General features: G+C 38.9%; 1 protein-coding gene across 10 annotated transcripts in view; it reads left to right on the plus strand.

Annotated features, from left to right (window-relative positions):
• ARMH3 (armadillo like helical domain containing 3) overlaps positions 1–14,314 on the plus strand; it is a 219,318-nt gene that overhangs the window by 63,260 nt on the left and 141,744 nt on the right. For all 10 annotated transcript variants that reach the window (XM_023546793.2, XM_064269402.1, XM_023546794.2 and 7 more), the window contains 3 exons: positions 745–810; positions 1,713–1,782; positions 2,843–2,903. In XM_023546793.2, the coding sequence (XP_023402561.1) occupies positions 745–810; positions 1,713–1,782; positions 2,843–2,903 (197 nt within the window). The remainder of the gene's footprint in view (positions 1–744; positions 811–1,712; positions 1,783–2,842; positions 2,904–14,314) is intronic.

Here is a 14,314-nt window from a genome sequence, read left to right on the forward strand (position 1 = left end):
TAAGGTTAGGGGTAACTGGTTATAAAAGAGCTGCTTATTAGCAGTGGGCCTAGTGTAACTGCTTTTCAAAAATCTTTCTAAGAAAATCTTTGAAGGAGTTGTTTTTCATAAATTGTAACAGTTCCTAGTAATTGGAGTCTGTAGGCATGTCAGATCTTCACAAAAGGTGTTGGGAAAGGACCAAGGGATGTTTATTACCAACCCATGGTGAGAGGTGTTGGATTTTCCATCAGTCTTCAGCAAGGTCAAGGATAGACAGGGTCTTGCCTGCTGCCATGTATCCTGTATAGCAGTTCTCTCCTACTATGCTGAGCCCATTCCCAACAGAGGACAGACCTTTCTTCTTCTTCATAGAGCCTCATGTGGAGCCTGCACATGCATCCTGCAGCCCCTATGAAAACCTTCAAGCTGTCACAAACAGAGCTGGCACCTTGGACAGATGGGAAGGAAGAGAAAATAGGAAAACAGACTCCTCTCAGCATTTGCCTCAAGTCCCTGTGTCTTAATTTTTGTCATTGTAATTTACTGAGAGATTTTTTGACCAGTTAGACGCACTGGGAAATTACATCCAAGTAAGATCTCCTGGCTTTGGCATAAAGACTCTAAGCACATCCCAGTAGCTTTCCAACTGATCTTGAAAGTAGTTCTTAAAGCCCAGGGATTTGTAGGAAGTGTGACAGTTTACAAACTGAGTTTCTTATGTGTAGCTCTCCTTATTTTCCTCTCTATTTTTATTTTTATTAGGATCAGTATGCCAATGCATTTTTGCATGATGACAACATGAATTTTCGAGTAAACTTACATAGAATGGTAGGTGTGGCTTTTGCTTCTTGTTTTTTCTTAGAGGAACCTTTGTGTGTGTGTATGTTTATGAGTGTGTTGGCAGGGGTTGAGGGAAGGAAGAAATTGATTCTACTCGAACAAATGTCGGTGGAAAAGTTGTACCAGGGGGCTCTTGCTTGACTTTGCTGTTTAATAGACCCATGCCTATTATTGGGATTTTTTTGTGTGTGTCATGGAGCTGTTTCTTACTCAAGAGAGAATGGAAAGATCCACGACTGTATACTCATGGCAGTATTACTAGAAATGTATCTGTAACATAGGTTTCAGTAAGGAGATGTGTCTAAGCCTTTTGTCTTCAAAATGTAATATGATTTTTGATTGGTTAGGACTAGATACTACTTTGATTCATTCATCTGCAAGGTGGAGGAAATAGAATATGGAGATTTAGGGAATTTCCTAAAGCTTGGAGATACTTTCAAAAATAGCATAATGAAGTTTAGATTTGAAACTTGTTTTTTGCTATTGCTACTGTTGCTGCCCCCACACCTGCTGCCATCACCTCCTCCTCTTCTTTTTCTTAATTATTTTATTATCATAGAAAAAATACCAGTGTGCCTCTCTTATAGTTAGTAATGTCACTTGTGTAGATACAATCAAAGTAAAAACAACAGCTTTCCATTGGTAGTATGCTCCAGTACTACCCTTTGGAGCTGTTGTCTTGCTGTGAATTGTGTTTTTGTCACAGGCTTGCATTGATAATTGGGAACCATTTACAAGTCCTCCCTGTCCCACCACACTCCCACCACTAGAAAAAAAAAAAAGAAAAGGTAGCATCTCTATAGTAGTGATTTTATCTGCATGAAAAAAATGATGAAGAGCCATTGCATTGCAGTTCAGGTGTCTACTAATTTCTTTTTTTGTGTATGAAGCCTATGAGACACAGGAAGAAGGCAGCAGACAAGAATCTTCCCTGCCGACCTTTAGTGTGTGCAGTACTGGGTGAGTGAGTATCATCAAGATTATCATTTTTCCAAGATAGTTACAGTGTTCCGTGATTAAGATGAGGGATAAATCCTGACTGATGTGCTTCTTCCTCAGAGAAGTTACTAGCTGTGTTTCTTCTCTGGCCTAAGAAACTATGTTTATTGTTACGTTTGTTAAAACAACTCCAATGAGTAAAGTGGTCAGTAAAAGGCATTGTTGTTCAAAGAAAAAGATCTTTCCACGGAGATAAATGTCTGTGACTAAGCTTGATGCATAGTTTAAATTTGTAAAATATATCATTCTGATCAAGATTTCAAATTCTTTCCGCCTTGTCTTGGTCCGTATTGATACGTCAGCTGGTCAGGAGGCTTGAAGTTCAAGGTTCAGATGTACAAGCTTCCTCTGAGTAAATAAAGCTTCGATGAGGCTGACAGAGCTGACAGGTAGAAGGCTGTATCTTGGCTAATTTTGTCTGTCCAGAATTCTGCATTTTCCTCAGGGGAATTATCTGAACTTTTAATCTCATTTCACCTGGATATCCAGCCCTGTTTCTAAGTCTACTTGATTTTAGAAACAGTAATTAATAAGACTATATAATAAGCCTCTATTGACCCAGAACCCCATAGACCTTCAGTCAATTACCTGTCAAATTGAGTGTGATAGTGAGATGGGATAGACTGACATAGCTTTAGAGCTGAGTCTCTGGTCGCACAGATGTGGTCCATAATTTCTTCCTCATAGCTCTGTTCTTAGAGTATGATTTCCCTCTGGTATTTTGCATAAGTGCCACGGTATGAAATATCTGTACTCTAAAATCTTCTTTGTATCTAGGTTTATTGGCAGATCAAGGTGTTCTTATGGAAGTAGGAGAGCGAACTAATTTTCTTGTTACTTTTCAGATGGCAGAGTTGGTGAACAGTTGCACAAAGTGCCTTATATAAAATAAATTTAAGTGTATGTAAATACAGATGTGGTTAGTGGATGCCATTCAACATGAGTGCAAGGTGTACACAGAGGCATTTTTCTAACTCAGAGACATTCTGATTGATCTAATTTTTATCCTTTCCCCTTTCAGACTTGATGGTAGAGTTTATTGTAACACACATGATGAAGGAGTTTCCTATGGATCTCTATGTGTAAGTAACATGGTTCATTTAAAGTGTGAAAATCTATTTTATAGGATCAAGTGACAGGATATTTTGGAGTCACATAAGATTTCTTTATATGCGTCCCTTCAAGAAAAATACATTTGTGTGTGTGGGGAAGAGTCAGGGAACAATATATGGCCTGAATTTGTGTATCTTTCCAGAAGGGGGAAAAGTACAAATTACAGTTTGGATTCTGCACTTCAATATCACTTTTAAGTACACTGCATGAAGAGCAGGGCTGATGTATTGAAGCAGTAATCATGGGGAGCTGTTGTAATCCAAAGATATGGTGTACTAGTAGACCATTTAGTCATTCTGGGCTTTGGTATCACAGGAGTCAGCAGTACTTAGAAGGTAACGCGAGGTCAGAGAGCTTCTGGTCCATTCTTAGCCTCCATGGTCCTAGCAGCCTACCTAGAACCCTGCTGACTGTATAGCCTATGAATACAGCTGGAAGATTCCTGCCTCCTAAGGAGATCTGATTGTCCATCACAATTTTTTACAGTGAGTATAACTAGAGGCAACTGAAAATTGTCCTGTTTTAATAAGGGTTAAGTCTTTAGGCTTTCTTTCTTCTTTGCCATTCCTGTGTTCATCCTATCTTTAATGCCCAACCAAGAACAGCTGCATCAGGTTAGTGTGATCCCAAACATATACATTATCTTTATTCCTTAAAAAGCATATAAATTGAATCTGACAACAGAATGGGTACCTCCATTTTTGTTTTGGCAGGAGAACAGTTTGGTACATAGCAAACTTAGTATACTTTATTCCAATGCCAGGCTGGGGGTCTCGGGAGGTATAAAGGATTTTAGTCTGAGTAGGCCTCTAGCTTTTTAGATGGGTTGTAGACTATATAATCTTAGTTTTCTAGGTCCGAAATAATGATATAAATTTTACTTTTAGGTAAGTGGGTTGCACCTTGCATTTTTTCTTATCTTTTGGGTGTTTAGAAGTCAGTATGATCCTTAATTCAAAGACCATGAAAAGCTGCTTTTTATATCACTTATCATGTGAGTTTTCTGTTTATTTTGTACAAGGGTCTCTGAACAGTATTACCTTAAAGATCAGATTTATTTTTACTACAGACTGATTTCTAGATTGATTAGCTTATGTTCTAGTATTAGGATATGCTATTTGTTTTGTAATATGTATTACTATAGTCTCAGTTTTCTCATTTTATAAGTAAGGAAACCGAGGCTGAAGAGATGAAGTGCTTTGCCCAGGATTATTCTGCTAGTAAGCATCATTGCCTGGAAATGAGCCCAGATTTTCTTATTATGAATCTTAGGCTATTACCATCCTTTTTCAGATGAATTAGTTACCTATTGCTGCATAGCAAATTACCCCAAAATTTAGTGTTTAAAACAAACATTTATTATCTAACAAACAGTTTCTGTGGGTCAGGAACTCAGGAGTAGCTTAGCTGGGTGGTTTTGGCTCAGGGACTCTCTTGAGGCTGCAGTGAAAGTGTTAACTGGGGCTGCAGGCATGTGAGGCTTGACTAGGGCTGGAGGATCTGCTTCCAAGCTCACTTAACATGGTTATTGACAGACATCAGTTCCTCGCCACATGGACCTCTTTATAGCGTTGCTCAACATGGCAGCTGGCTTCACCCAAAGCAAATAATCTAAGAGATAAAGAGAAAAAGAGTGAGAGTCCAAGATGGAAACCACAGTATCTTTTTTTTTGGCTTAGTTTTATATTATTTTTTTAATTTTTATTGTGCTTTAAAGTGGAAGTTTACAAATCAAGTCAGTCTCTTATACAAAAACTTATATACACATAGCTGTATATCCCTAGTTGCTCTCCCTCTAATGAGACAGCACACTCCTTCCCTCCATTTTCATGTCCATTCGGCGAGCTTCTGACCCCCTCTGCCCTCTCATCTCCCCTCCAGACAGGAGCTGCCCGCATAGTCTCATGTGTCTACTTGATCCAAGAAGCTCACTCTTCACCAGTATCATTTTCTAACCCATAAACCCCCTCAAAAAAAAACCAAACCGAGTGCTGTCGAGTCGATTCCAACTCATAGCGACCCTACAGGACAGAGCAGAACTGCCCCATAGAGTTTCTAAGGAGCACCAGGTGGATTTGAATTGCCAACCTCTTGGTTAGCAGCTGTAGCACTTAACCACTACACCACCAGGGTTTCCTTCTAAGCCATAGTCCAGTCCAAGCCCAGTCTGAAGAGGTGGCTTTGGGAATGGTTCCCGTCTTGGGCTAACAGAAGGTCTGGGGACCATGACCTCTGGAGTCCTTCTAGTCTCAGTCAGACCATGAAGTCTGATCTTTTTACAAGAATTTAAACCACAGTGTCTTTTATAACCTAATCTCAAGTGACATATTATTGCTTCTCTTATGTTCTATTGATCACACAAACCAACCCTGATATAGTATGGGAAGGACCTACACACAAGGGCATGACTACCAGGAGGTAAGGATCATTGGGAACCATCATGGAGGCTGGCTACCACAGTTGCACACCTAGCAAGTTGCATATCAAGATTCAAACTCAAGTCTCTTTGACCCCAGAGGCTTTACTCTTTAACCACAACTGTGATCAGTGACAAGGGGAAGATCTGTATAAAGTGCTGTTGGAGTGCCGGAATGACTCATGCTGACTAGGGGATCAGAAGATACCACAGGAGAGGGCATTTGACCTGAGTCACGAAGATACAATAGGAGTTTCCATATAGAGGAGTGGGAGGCCAGCATGTTCAAAGGCTTGGAGGTTTGAAAGTGTGGCATGTTTGGAGACTAGAATGTCATTCAGGGGAGCTAGAGTATACGGTACATGAAGAAACAGTAAAGCGTAGAGGAAAAAGCTTAGAGATTAAGTAGATAATGGAGAACATATGAAGGTGGGGATGACGTGGTAAGATTATGTGTTCAGTAAGTACTATAGAGTTACAGGTATGTATCTGTCCACCCAGATGGCCACATTCCTAGTCAGTGAATATGCAGTACATGTTTTAAAAATCCTGCTTCTATAGTTCCCAAGTTTACCCTCAAAAGAGTTTTTGTACTGCCTTGCTTTCTCAGTTGCTTTTTCCACCCGCTCCCTAATTGAATATCCTGAGGTTGGGGAAGATGGAGAAGATAATGAAGCATCAGGCTGGCAGAGGCTGGGCAGAAGGTCCTACCCTCAGGCTGAATTCACTTCCTGTATTACTACCCATGAGCACATTCCCAGATCTTCCTCTGTCTATTTCCAGCTCTGTTTCTGGTTTTTGGTATTTGGAGCATCAGGTCCTTGTTAGGTGAACTTATCTGCTCCCACCTGGGCATCATGCCAGCTTGCTGCTCACACTTCTCATTATGCACTGCTTTTCAACAGCATATAGCAGAATGAGAAACTGAAAGCAAAATAAATTTCTACCATTTCAGATAAGTTTATAATCCTCCTGCTGAAATACGAAGAAATATGGAGTATAGAAGGACTTAATACTCAAAGCTGGAATCTGGGTCAGAAACGGAACAGTTTCAGATCTGTGTATGAATGCGTAGGTAAAGCAATGATGGGGGGAGGTGCTTATACAAAAAAAAAAAAGAAAGAAAGAAAAGTCCAAGTCTTGCCTGGAGCAGTAAGAGGTAGGAAAACCCAACTAACTAATTTCCACTCTTGGCTGTACTTCTTCGTTCATACTGCCAGGTGCCACCCCTACCACTGTTAAAGAATTTGGCAGTGAGGAGAGAGAGTCTTTGGGAGAGCAGACTCACCTTTAAGTTACTTTTCTTTGGAAAACTTAAACTCTGTCTGTGTGAGATATTCTGAAACCTGTGGACAGGCACCCGAAGAAAGATACAGACTTTGGTGGACCCTACAAGAAGATTTCAGGAGAAAGTGGAACTGTCTTGAAATAGGAAATCAGTACATGCATAAAAGAAACCACCAAGAAGCAGTCAATTTGGAGATATTCAGCCAGTATAAAAACCCAAACCCGTTGCCATCGAGGATGATGGCAGCAGGGATGGGGGTTGTAGGTATTATCTCACTACTGCTGTAGAGTATTTCAGTGTTGATGGGATGGCGTTGTCAGTGGAGCCAAGGTGCGGACTGTCGAGATCCAGGGCAGGTAGGAAGAGCTAGCATCCAGGAATGTAACTGGTGGTGGTGCATGAGCAGCAGCACCCAGCCACTCATGCTGGCTACAACAAAGCACCAGGGACCTAAAAAAAGAAAGAAAGAAACGCCTTTGCTGTCAAGTCGATTCCAACTCATAGCGACCCTCTAGTCGAGTAGGACTGCCCCATAGGACTTCCAAGGAGCGGCTGGTGGATTCAGACTGCAATTTAGTAGGGAAGTTGATAGAAGGGTGCAGATTCCTAAGTCAAATCATGGCTCAAACAAGGGCATCATTTAGCTAATGACAACTGCTACAGACAGAAGATTACACCACAATTTCTAAAAATCAGCAAATGATTTGGAGACTATTAGGGTGATTTACACTATAATGTATATCACTTGGTAAAGTTCTGATACAGTTCAGTTTATTTAGCGACTAAAAGGGAATTATTTAAATGGTTTTGATATATGTATTGATTTATATGTCAATTTATATTACTGTATGGTTTATAAAATATTTTGATATCACTCCTGAAGATACAGAAGTCTTTTCAGTCAGCATGATGTTTTCAGGGTTTATCCATGTTGCAGCATGTATCAGAACTTCATTTCTCTTTATGGCTAAATAATATTCCATTGTGTCTATCTCTCTATCTCTCGCTTGCTTGCTGTCTTGCTCTAATCGCTCGCTGTATTCGCTTTAATCTCTCGCTCTAATCTCTCTCCAGTTGCTTGTGCTAATTGCTCTAATCGCTTGCTCTAGTCTCTAATTGCTTGCTCTAATTTCTCTAATCTCTTGCTCTAATCACTTTAATCTCGCTCTAGTCTTGCTCTAACCACTCTAATCGCTCTCTCTAATTTCTAATCTCTCTAATTGCTCTGATTGCTTGCTCTAATCGCTCACTCTGATCTCTCATCTCTCATTCTAATTGCTCTAATCGCTCATTCTAATCTCTAATCTCTTGCTCTAATCTCTAATTGCTCTAATCTTGCTTGCTTTAATCGCTCGCTCTAATGGCTCTAATCTCTCTCTAACCGCTCTAATCACTAGCTCTAATCTCTCTAATCTCTTGCTCTAGTCCCTCTAATCTCTAATCTCTCACTCTAATCTGTTGCTGTAATCTCTCTAATCACTTGCTGTGATTTCTCGCTCTGATCTCTCGCTCTAATCTCTAATCACTCTAATCGAGTGCTCTAGTCACACTAATTGCTCCCTCTAATTGCTTGCTCTAATCTAATCACTCGCTCTAATCGCTCCAATCTCTCTAATCTCTCACTCTAACTTCTTTAATCTCGCTCTAATGGCTCTAATCTCGGTCAATCACTCACTCTTATCTCTCTAATCTCTGCTCTTATCTCTAATCACTTGCTCTAATCTCTGTAATTGCTTGCTCTAATTGCTCGTTCTAATCTCTCTGATCTCTAATCACTTGCTCTAATTGCTTGCTCTAATCTCTCTACACCACATGTTATTTATCCATTCGTCTATTAATGGAGACTTTTTTTTTCCTTTTGTGTCTGTGTTATTTCACTCAGCATAATGTTTTCAGGGTTCATCTGTGTTGTAGCATGAATCAGAACTGCATTTCTTTTTATGATATGGAAGTCATTTAAGAAAGATCTGTTTACATAGCCCTCTCATTAAAATCCTGTCTGAGAGGCTCCTGCAAGACCACTTAGAGCTGCAGAGAGTGAGAAGAACTCAGAGATAATGAGTAATGGGTCAGGGAGTATAGCTAGAAAGGTAGCAATGTAGGCCTATTACTGAGAATATTCTGAAAACTTTCAGAAAAGAGTAACTTTAGGACTTTAATTTATAAATTTAATTCAACCTGTTTGTGTCTTTGATCTCTTGTCAGGCAGTTTAATTCCTCCAGCTAGTGCATTTGGGTCTAACTCCACAGAGGGAGGCCGGTAGTGTTCTTTCTGCCTTCCTCTTTGCCTCTCTGCTAAGAAGCCCATGCAGTTAGCTACCACCTGTTTTTGATTGATTTTATGAGTTGTCAAACCGATATCCAACAGATTGATAAAGTGTCTGCTGAAGTTAGTAGGGGCTCAGATTAACTCTTTGTCTCAGATTAAAGCCATATAACCTGACAGAGCCTCAGTGCCATCTCTGGAAGTGTCCTTTACTTGAAGCTGCCGTTCAGCTGAATTGCAATTAGGGCATACTAGAAAACTTACATAGACCAGCCAAGGTGGAGACAAGCCATTTTTTGCTTTGCAACATGTCCTTCCTTGCTTATTTTGTCTGTTCCATTTCTGCCTCATTCTTCCATGTCGAGTTTCAAGATGGAGCACTGTCTAAGTTGTCTAAGTGGAAGAAAAGCGTCTTTCATTTGGCTGAATCTAGTTATGTTATCTGGGTCCAGTTTTCAAAAACTTTGCAACTTAGTTATAAGATTTAAATACTGTCTTAGTTAACTAGTGCTGCTGTAACAGAAATATCATAAGTGGGTAGCTTTAACAAACAGAAACTTATTTTCTCACAGTTTCAAAGGGCACAGGCTCAAGGGGAAGGCCCTCTCTCTCTGTTGGCTCTAGGGGAAAGTCCTTGTCTCTTTTCAGCTTCTATTCCTCTGCTCCTTGGCAATTTTTATGTGGCCATGGCATCTATCTTGCCCCATCTGTACTTCTTTCTTCTGTGCCTAATCTTTTATATCTCAAAAGTGATTGGCTTAAGACATACCTTATACCAGTATGGCCTCGTTAACATAACAAAGAAACCTCTATTCCCAAATGGGATTATATCCACACATACAGGGGTTAGGATTCCAATACATATTTTGGGAGGACACAGTTTAACTCATAACAAATACTAAATGTTGAGTTGGTATTCAGTCAATATTTGTTGAATGAATGAATGAATAAATGAAGAAGATAAGTCTGACAGTTTCTTCTGAACCTTTTGGTTTGTGTGATGAACCTAGAGTTCCAGAGGGGATGTAATCCAAGCCCTGGGTCTCTGGGTGAACGAGCCCTTCCTTAACTATCCTAATTTAATTACCTGTAGGGCAGTGAGGATATGACAAAGTGAGGCTTAAGAGCCTGGAGTTAGTTAAGACACTGGATTTTAGGCAGGCAATTTAGAGGCCTCCAAACACTAGTAATTCTAAAGACTGAGATCCCAGTTAATTGAACATCAAATTTGCAAAATAGGAAATATAAAAGCTAATGCCTTAAATGAGAAGCACCAATTTATCTACATTACACAGGCTGAATATTAAAGTGGACATTTAATGGTGTAATCAGGAATCCAAGTATACCTAGCTATAAAAAAAAAATAGAATGTATTAAACTGAACATTGCCGTGAAAACTGTAGCTTACCATTTCCTAACAATTTGAAAGCCCAAGCTACAAATTTTTTATTAAAACAACTTTATTGAGATATAATTCATGTCATACAATTCAGCCATTTAATGTATAGAACTCAATGTTTTTTAGTATATTCCTAGGACTGTGCAACCATCGCCTCTAATTTTAGAACATTTTGTTCCCCTGTAAAGAAATCCCATACCCGTTAGCAGCCACGTCCCACATCTTCTTTGCTGACAAACCTCCCCAGCCCTAGATAACCACGTAAATACTTTCTGTTTATATAGATTTGCCTATTCTTGATATTTTATATAAGTGGAATCATAAAGTATGTGGCCTTTTGTAATGGGTTTCTTTGACTTAACATGATAGTTTCAATTTTCGTCTCTATTTTAGCATGTATCAGTACTTCATTTCTTTTTATGGTGATTAATATTCCATTTTATGGGAGTACCACATTTTATTTATCCATCCATCAGTTGATGGACATTTGAGTTGTTTCTACTTTTTACCTATTATGAATAATGCTACTGTGAACATCTGTGTACACCTTTTTGTGTGGACATAGTTTTTATTTCCTTTGGGTCTATACCGAGTAGTAGAATTGCTGGGTTATGTGGTAACTCTATGTTTAACCTTTTGAGGAACTGCCAAACTGTTTTCCAAAGTGGCTCCACTATTTTACATTTCTACCAGCAATGTATGAGGTTTCTAATTTCTCTACATCTTACCATAGCAAAAGTTTTTGTTTTTGATTGAACTTTTCCCCCTCTGACAAAAGTAGGAGGGACATTAACTTGGTTTAAGAAATGACAGTGTAAAACCTTGAATACTTAGGTTCTTTGTTCACAGATTAACACGCAGGTTTTCTCCATACTATTCTCTCACAACCTGCCTATTGGATTTCTAGACCCTTATTGCCAAGGACTTATAAATGGGATTGCAGTGAGGTGAATAGTTTGATGAGTTTTGACAAATGTATGCATTCTTGTAATATAGAGCATTTCTATTCTCCAAAAATTTCTCTCCTGCCCATTTCCAGAAGATGTTATTAACTATTTTAAATGAATTTGTTTAAAATGGTGTGTTTCTTAGTTGTAAAAGTAAAATATACTTGTAGAAAATTTAGAGAAATCAGAAGAAGAGAAAGACCAGAACTCACCTATAATCCTGCCACCCAAAAAAGGCAGCCACTGGTAACATCAAAACTAAAATCTTTTTACTATGTCTCTGAATATAGTTATGACCATTATCATATATTTAATTATATAAATTTTGCGTACTGTTTTTTTCACTCACCATTATAACATAACATGTTCTTGTGTTGTGAAAAATTCTTCAAGAATATACTTATGTGTAATGATTTACTTGCTGTTCTCTCAGCATTGGACATTCTTTCTACAGTTGTTTCCATTTTTCCTTCATTGTAAATAAGATGACAATGAACATCTTTTTGTATAAAGCTCTTCTTTTTTCATTCTGAATTAAAGCTCAATTCCCTGGAATGGTATTAATGGGTCAGAGAATATAAACATTATTAAAACTATTGAAAGAGATTTCCAGATTGCCTTCTAAAAGGGCTCCAAATCAATTTATACTTTCTTTTATAATGTATGAGTGGCTGTTCTGCTGTACCTTTGTCAGCATTAAAATCGAGACTAATTTGATCCACAGAAGCAGAACCTTGTTTTAATATGCTGTTTTTTAAATGAAGTTGAACATTATAAAAGAGTGTCAACTTTCCATATTTCCCTTTTTTGGGGTATGAGGGACTCTTTTGACCATTTCCTTTGAACATCATTCTTATACTGTTTCTCTTGTTGATTTATATGAACTTCTATATAGTAACACTTTTGTGTCATTTGATAAGAAATATAATTTCCCATATTGTTTGCTTTTTTATTTTAATTATTAAAAACTTTTATCAAACAAAAGATTTTCATTTTTAGGAAGCAAATTTTATCAATATTTCATTTTGTGATTTCAGACATGGCTTTTTTTTAAATCAAACTTTTAATTGAAAAATATTTTTTAATCTTTTTAATTTTAACAATATTATTAACCCTGTCAAAGCAAGTCCTTCAAAAATTGTTTTAAAATGAGATCTGCTGCTAAGTCTGTCTTCATGTCTTCAAGTTGTATTCAACAATGGCTTTTTAAGCTTTCAAAATCCTGCCCCAGTAAGAATGAAAAAAATATTTTTGTGTTTATAATTTTAAAAATATCATTCATCTCGACCTTAAAAACAGACATTGTTAGGATGTGAATAACTTTGAATATTTTAATGATCTAGAGTAGCACTATTCAATAGAACTTTTTGTGATGATAGAAAAGTTCTGTATATCCTGTCCAGTATGGTGACCATTAGCCACATACGGCTATTGAACACTTGATGTGTTGTTAATACAACTGAGGAACTGAATTCTTAGTATTTTAAAAAATTTATTTAGTTGTTGTTGAGAATATACGCAACAAAGCATACACCAATTCAACAGTTTCTACATGTACCGTTTAGTGACATTAATTACATTCTTTGAGTTGTACAGCCATTTTACCCTCCTTTTCTGAGTTGTTCCTCCTGGTTTTAGGCTGGGTTCTCTAGAGAAGCAAAACCAGTAAAGCCTGTATAGAGAGAGAGAGAAAGAGAGGGAGATTTATCTCAAGGAAACAGCTTACACAGTTGTGGAGGCTGGCAAGTCTCAAATCCGTGGGTCAGGTGTCAGGCTGGAGGCTTCTTCTGACTCTAGTGGTTGCAGGGGCTGACGAATCCAAAATCAGCAGATCAGATAGAAGGCTGCTGTCTCACGGGGTTGCGGAAGCAGGCGAATCCCAAAATCTGCAGAGAATGATGAGTTTGATGCAGGATCCAAGGGAGAGCAAAAGCCAGTGAGCTTTGACAGAACATCCACATACATCAGATGCAGACCACACCCCTGATGAAACTCCCCTTACAACTGTTTGGCTGATCACATCAGATCACAATAGGGAGGTGATTACATTATATCACAAAATGGAGGATGACAACATCATTATATAACTTCCAAATTACGTCATTACAAAACTACCAAACCACTGAGAATCATGGCCTAGCCAAGTTGACACATAACCTTAACTATCTCACTCCCCCATTAACATAAATTCACTGCTCCCAAAGGTTCCTATCTAATCTTTTTTTTTTTTATTAACTTTTATTGAGCTTCAAGTGAACGTTTACAAATCAAGTCAGACTGTCACATATAAGTTTATATACATCTTACTCCGTACTCCCACTTGCTCTTCCCCTAATGAGTCAGCCCTTCCAGTCTCTCCTTTCGTGACAATTTTGCCAGCTTCCAACTCTCTCTATCCTCCCATCCCCCCTCCAGACAGGAGATGCCAATACAGTCTCAAGTGTCCACCTGATATAATTAGCTCACTCTTCATCAGCATCTCTTTCCTACCCACTGTCCAGTCCCTTTCATGTCTGATGAGTTGTCTTCAGGGATGGTTCCTGTCCTGTGCCAACAGAAGGTTTGGGGACCATGACCGCCGGGATCCCTCCAGTCTCAGTCAGACCGTTAAGTATGGTCTTTTTATGAGAATTTGGGGTCTGCATCCCACTGGTCTCCTGCTCCCTCAGGGGTTCTCTGTTGTGCTCCCTGTCAGGGCAGTCATCGATTGTGGCCGGGCACCAACTAGTTCTTCTGATCTCAGGATGATGTAGGTCTCTGGTTCATGTGGCCCTTTGTGTCTCTTGGGCTCTTAGTTATCGTGTGACCTTGGTGTTCTTCATTCTGCTTTGATCCAGGTGGGTTGAGACCAATTGATGCATCTTAGATGGCCGCTTGTTAGCATTTAAGACCCCAGATGCCACATTTCAAAGTGGGATGCAGAATGTTTTCATAATAGAATTATTTTGCCAATTGACTTAGAAGTCCCCTTAAACCATGTTCCCCAAACCCCCGCCCTTGCTCCGCTGACCTTTGAAGCATTCATTTTATCCCGGAAACTTCTTTGCTTTTGGTCCAGTCCAAT

This window comes from Loxodonta africana, chromosome 16, assembly GCF_030014295.1.
Source record: "Loxodonta africana isolate mLoxAfr1 chromosome 16, mLoxAfr1.hap2, whole genome shotgun sequence".
Taxonomy (NCBI): Eukaryota; Metazoa; Chordata; class Mammalia; order Proboscidea; family Elephantidae; genus Loxodonta; species Loxodonta africana.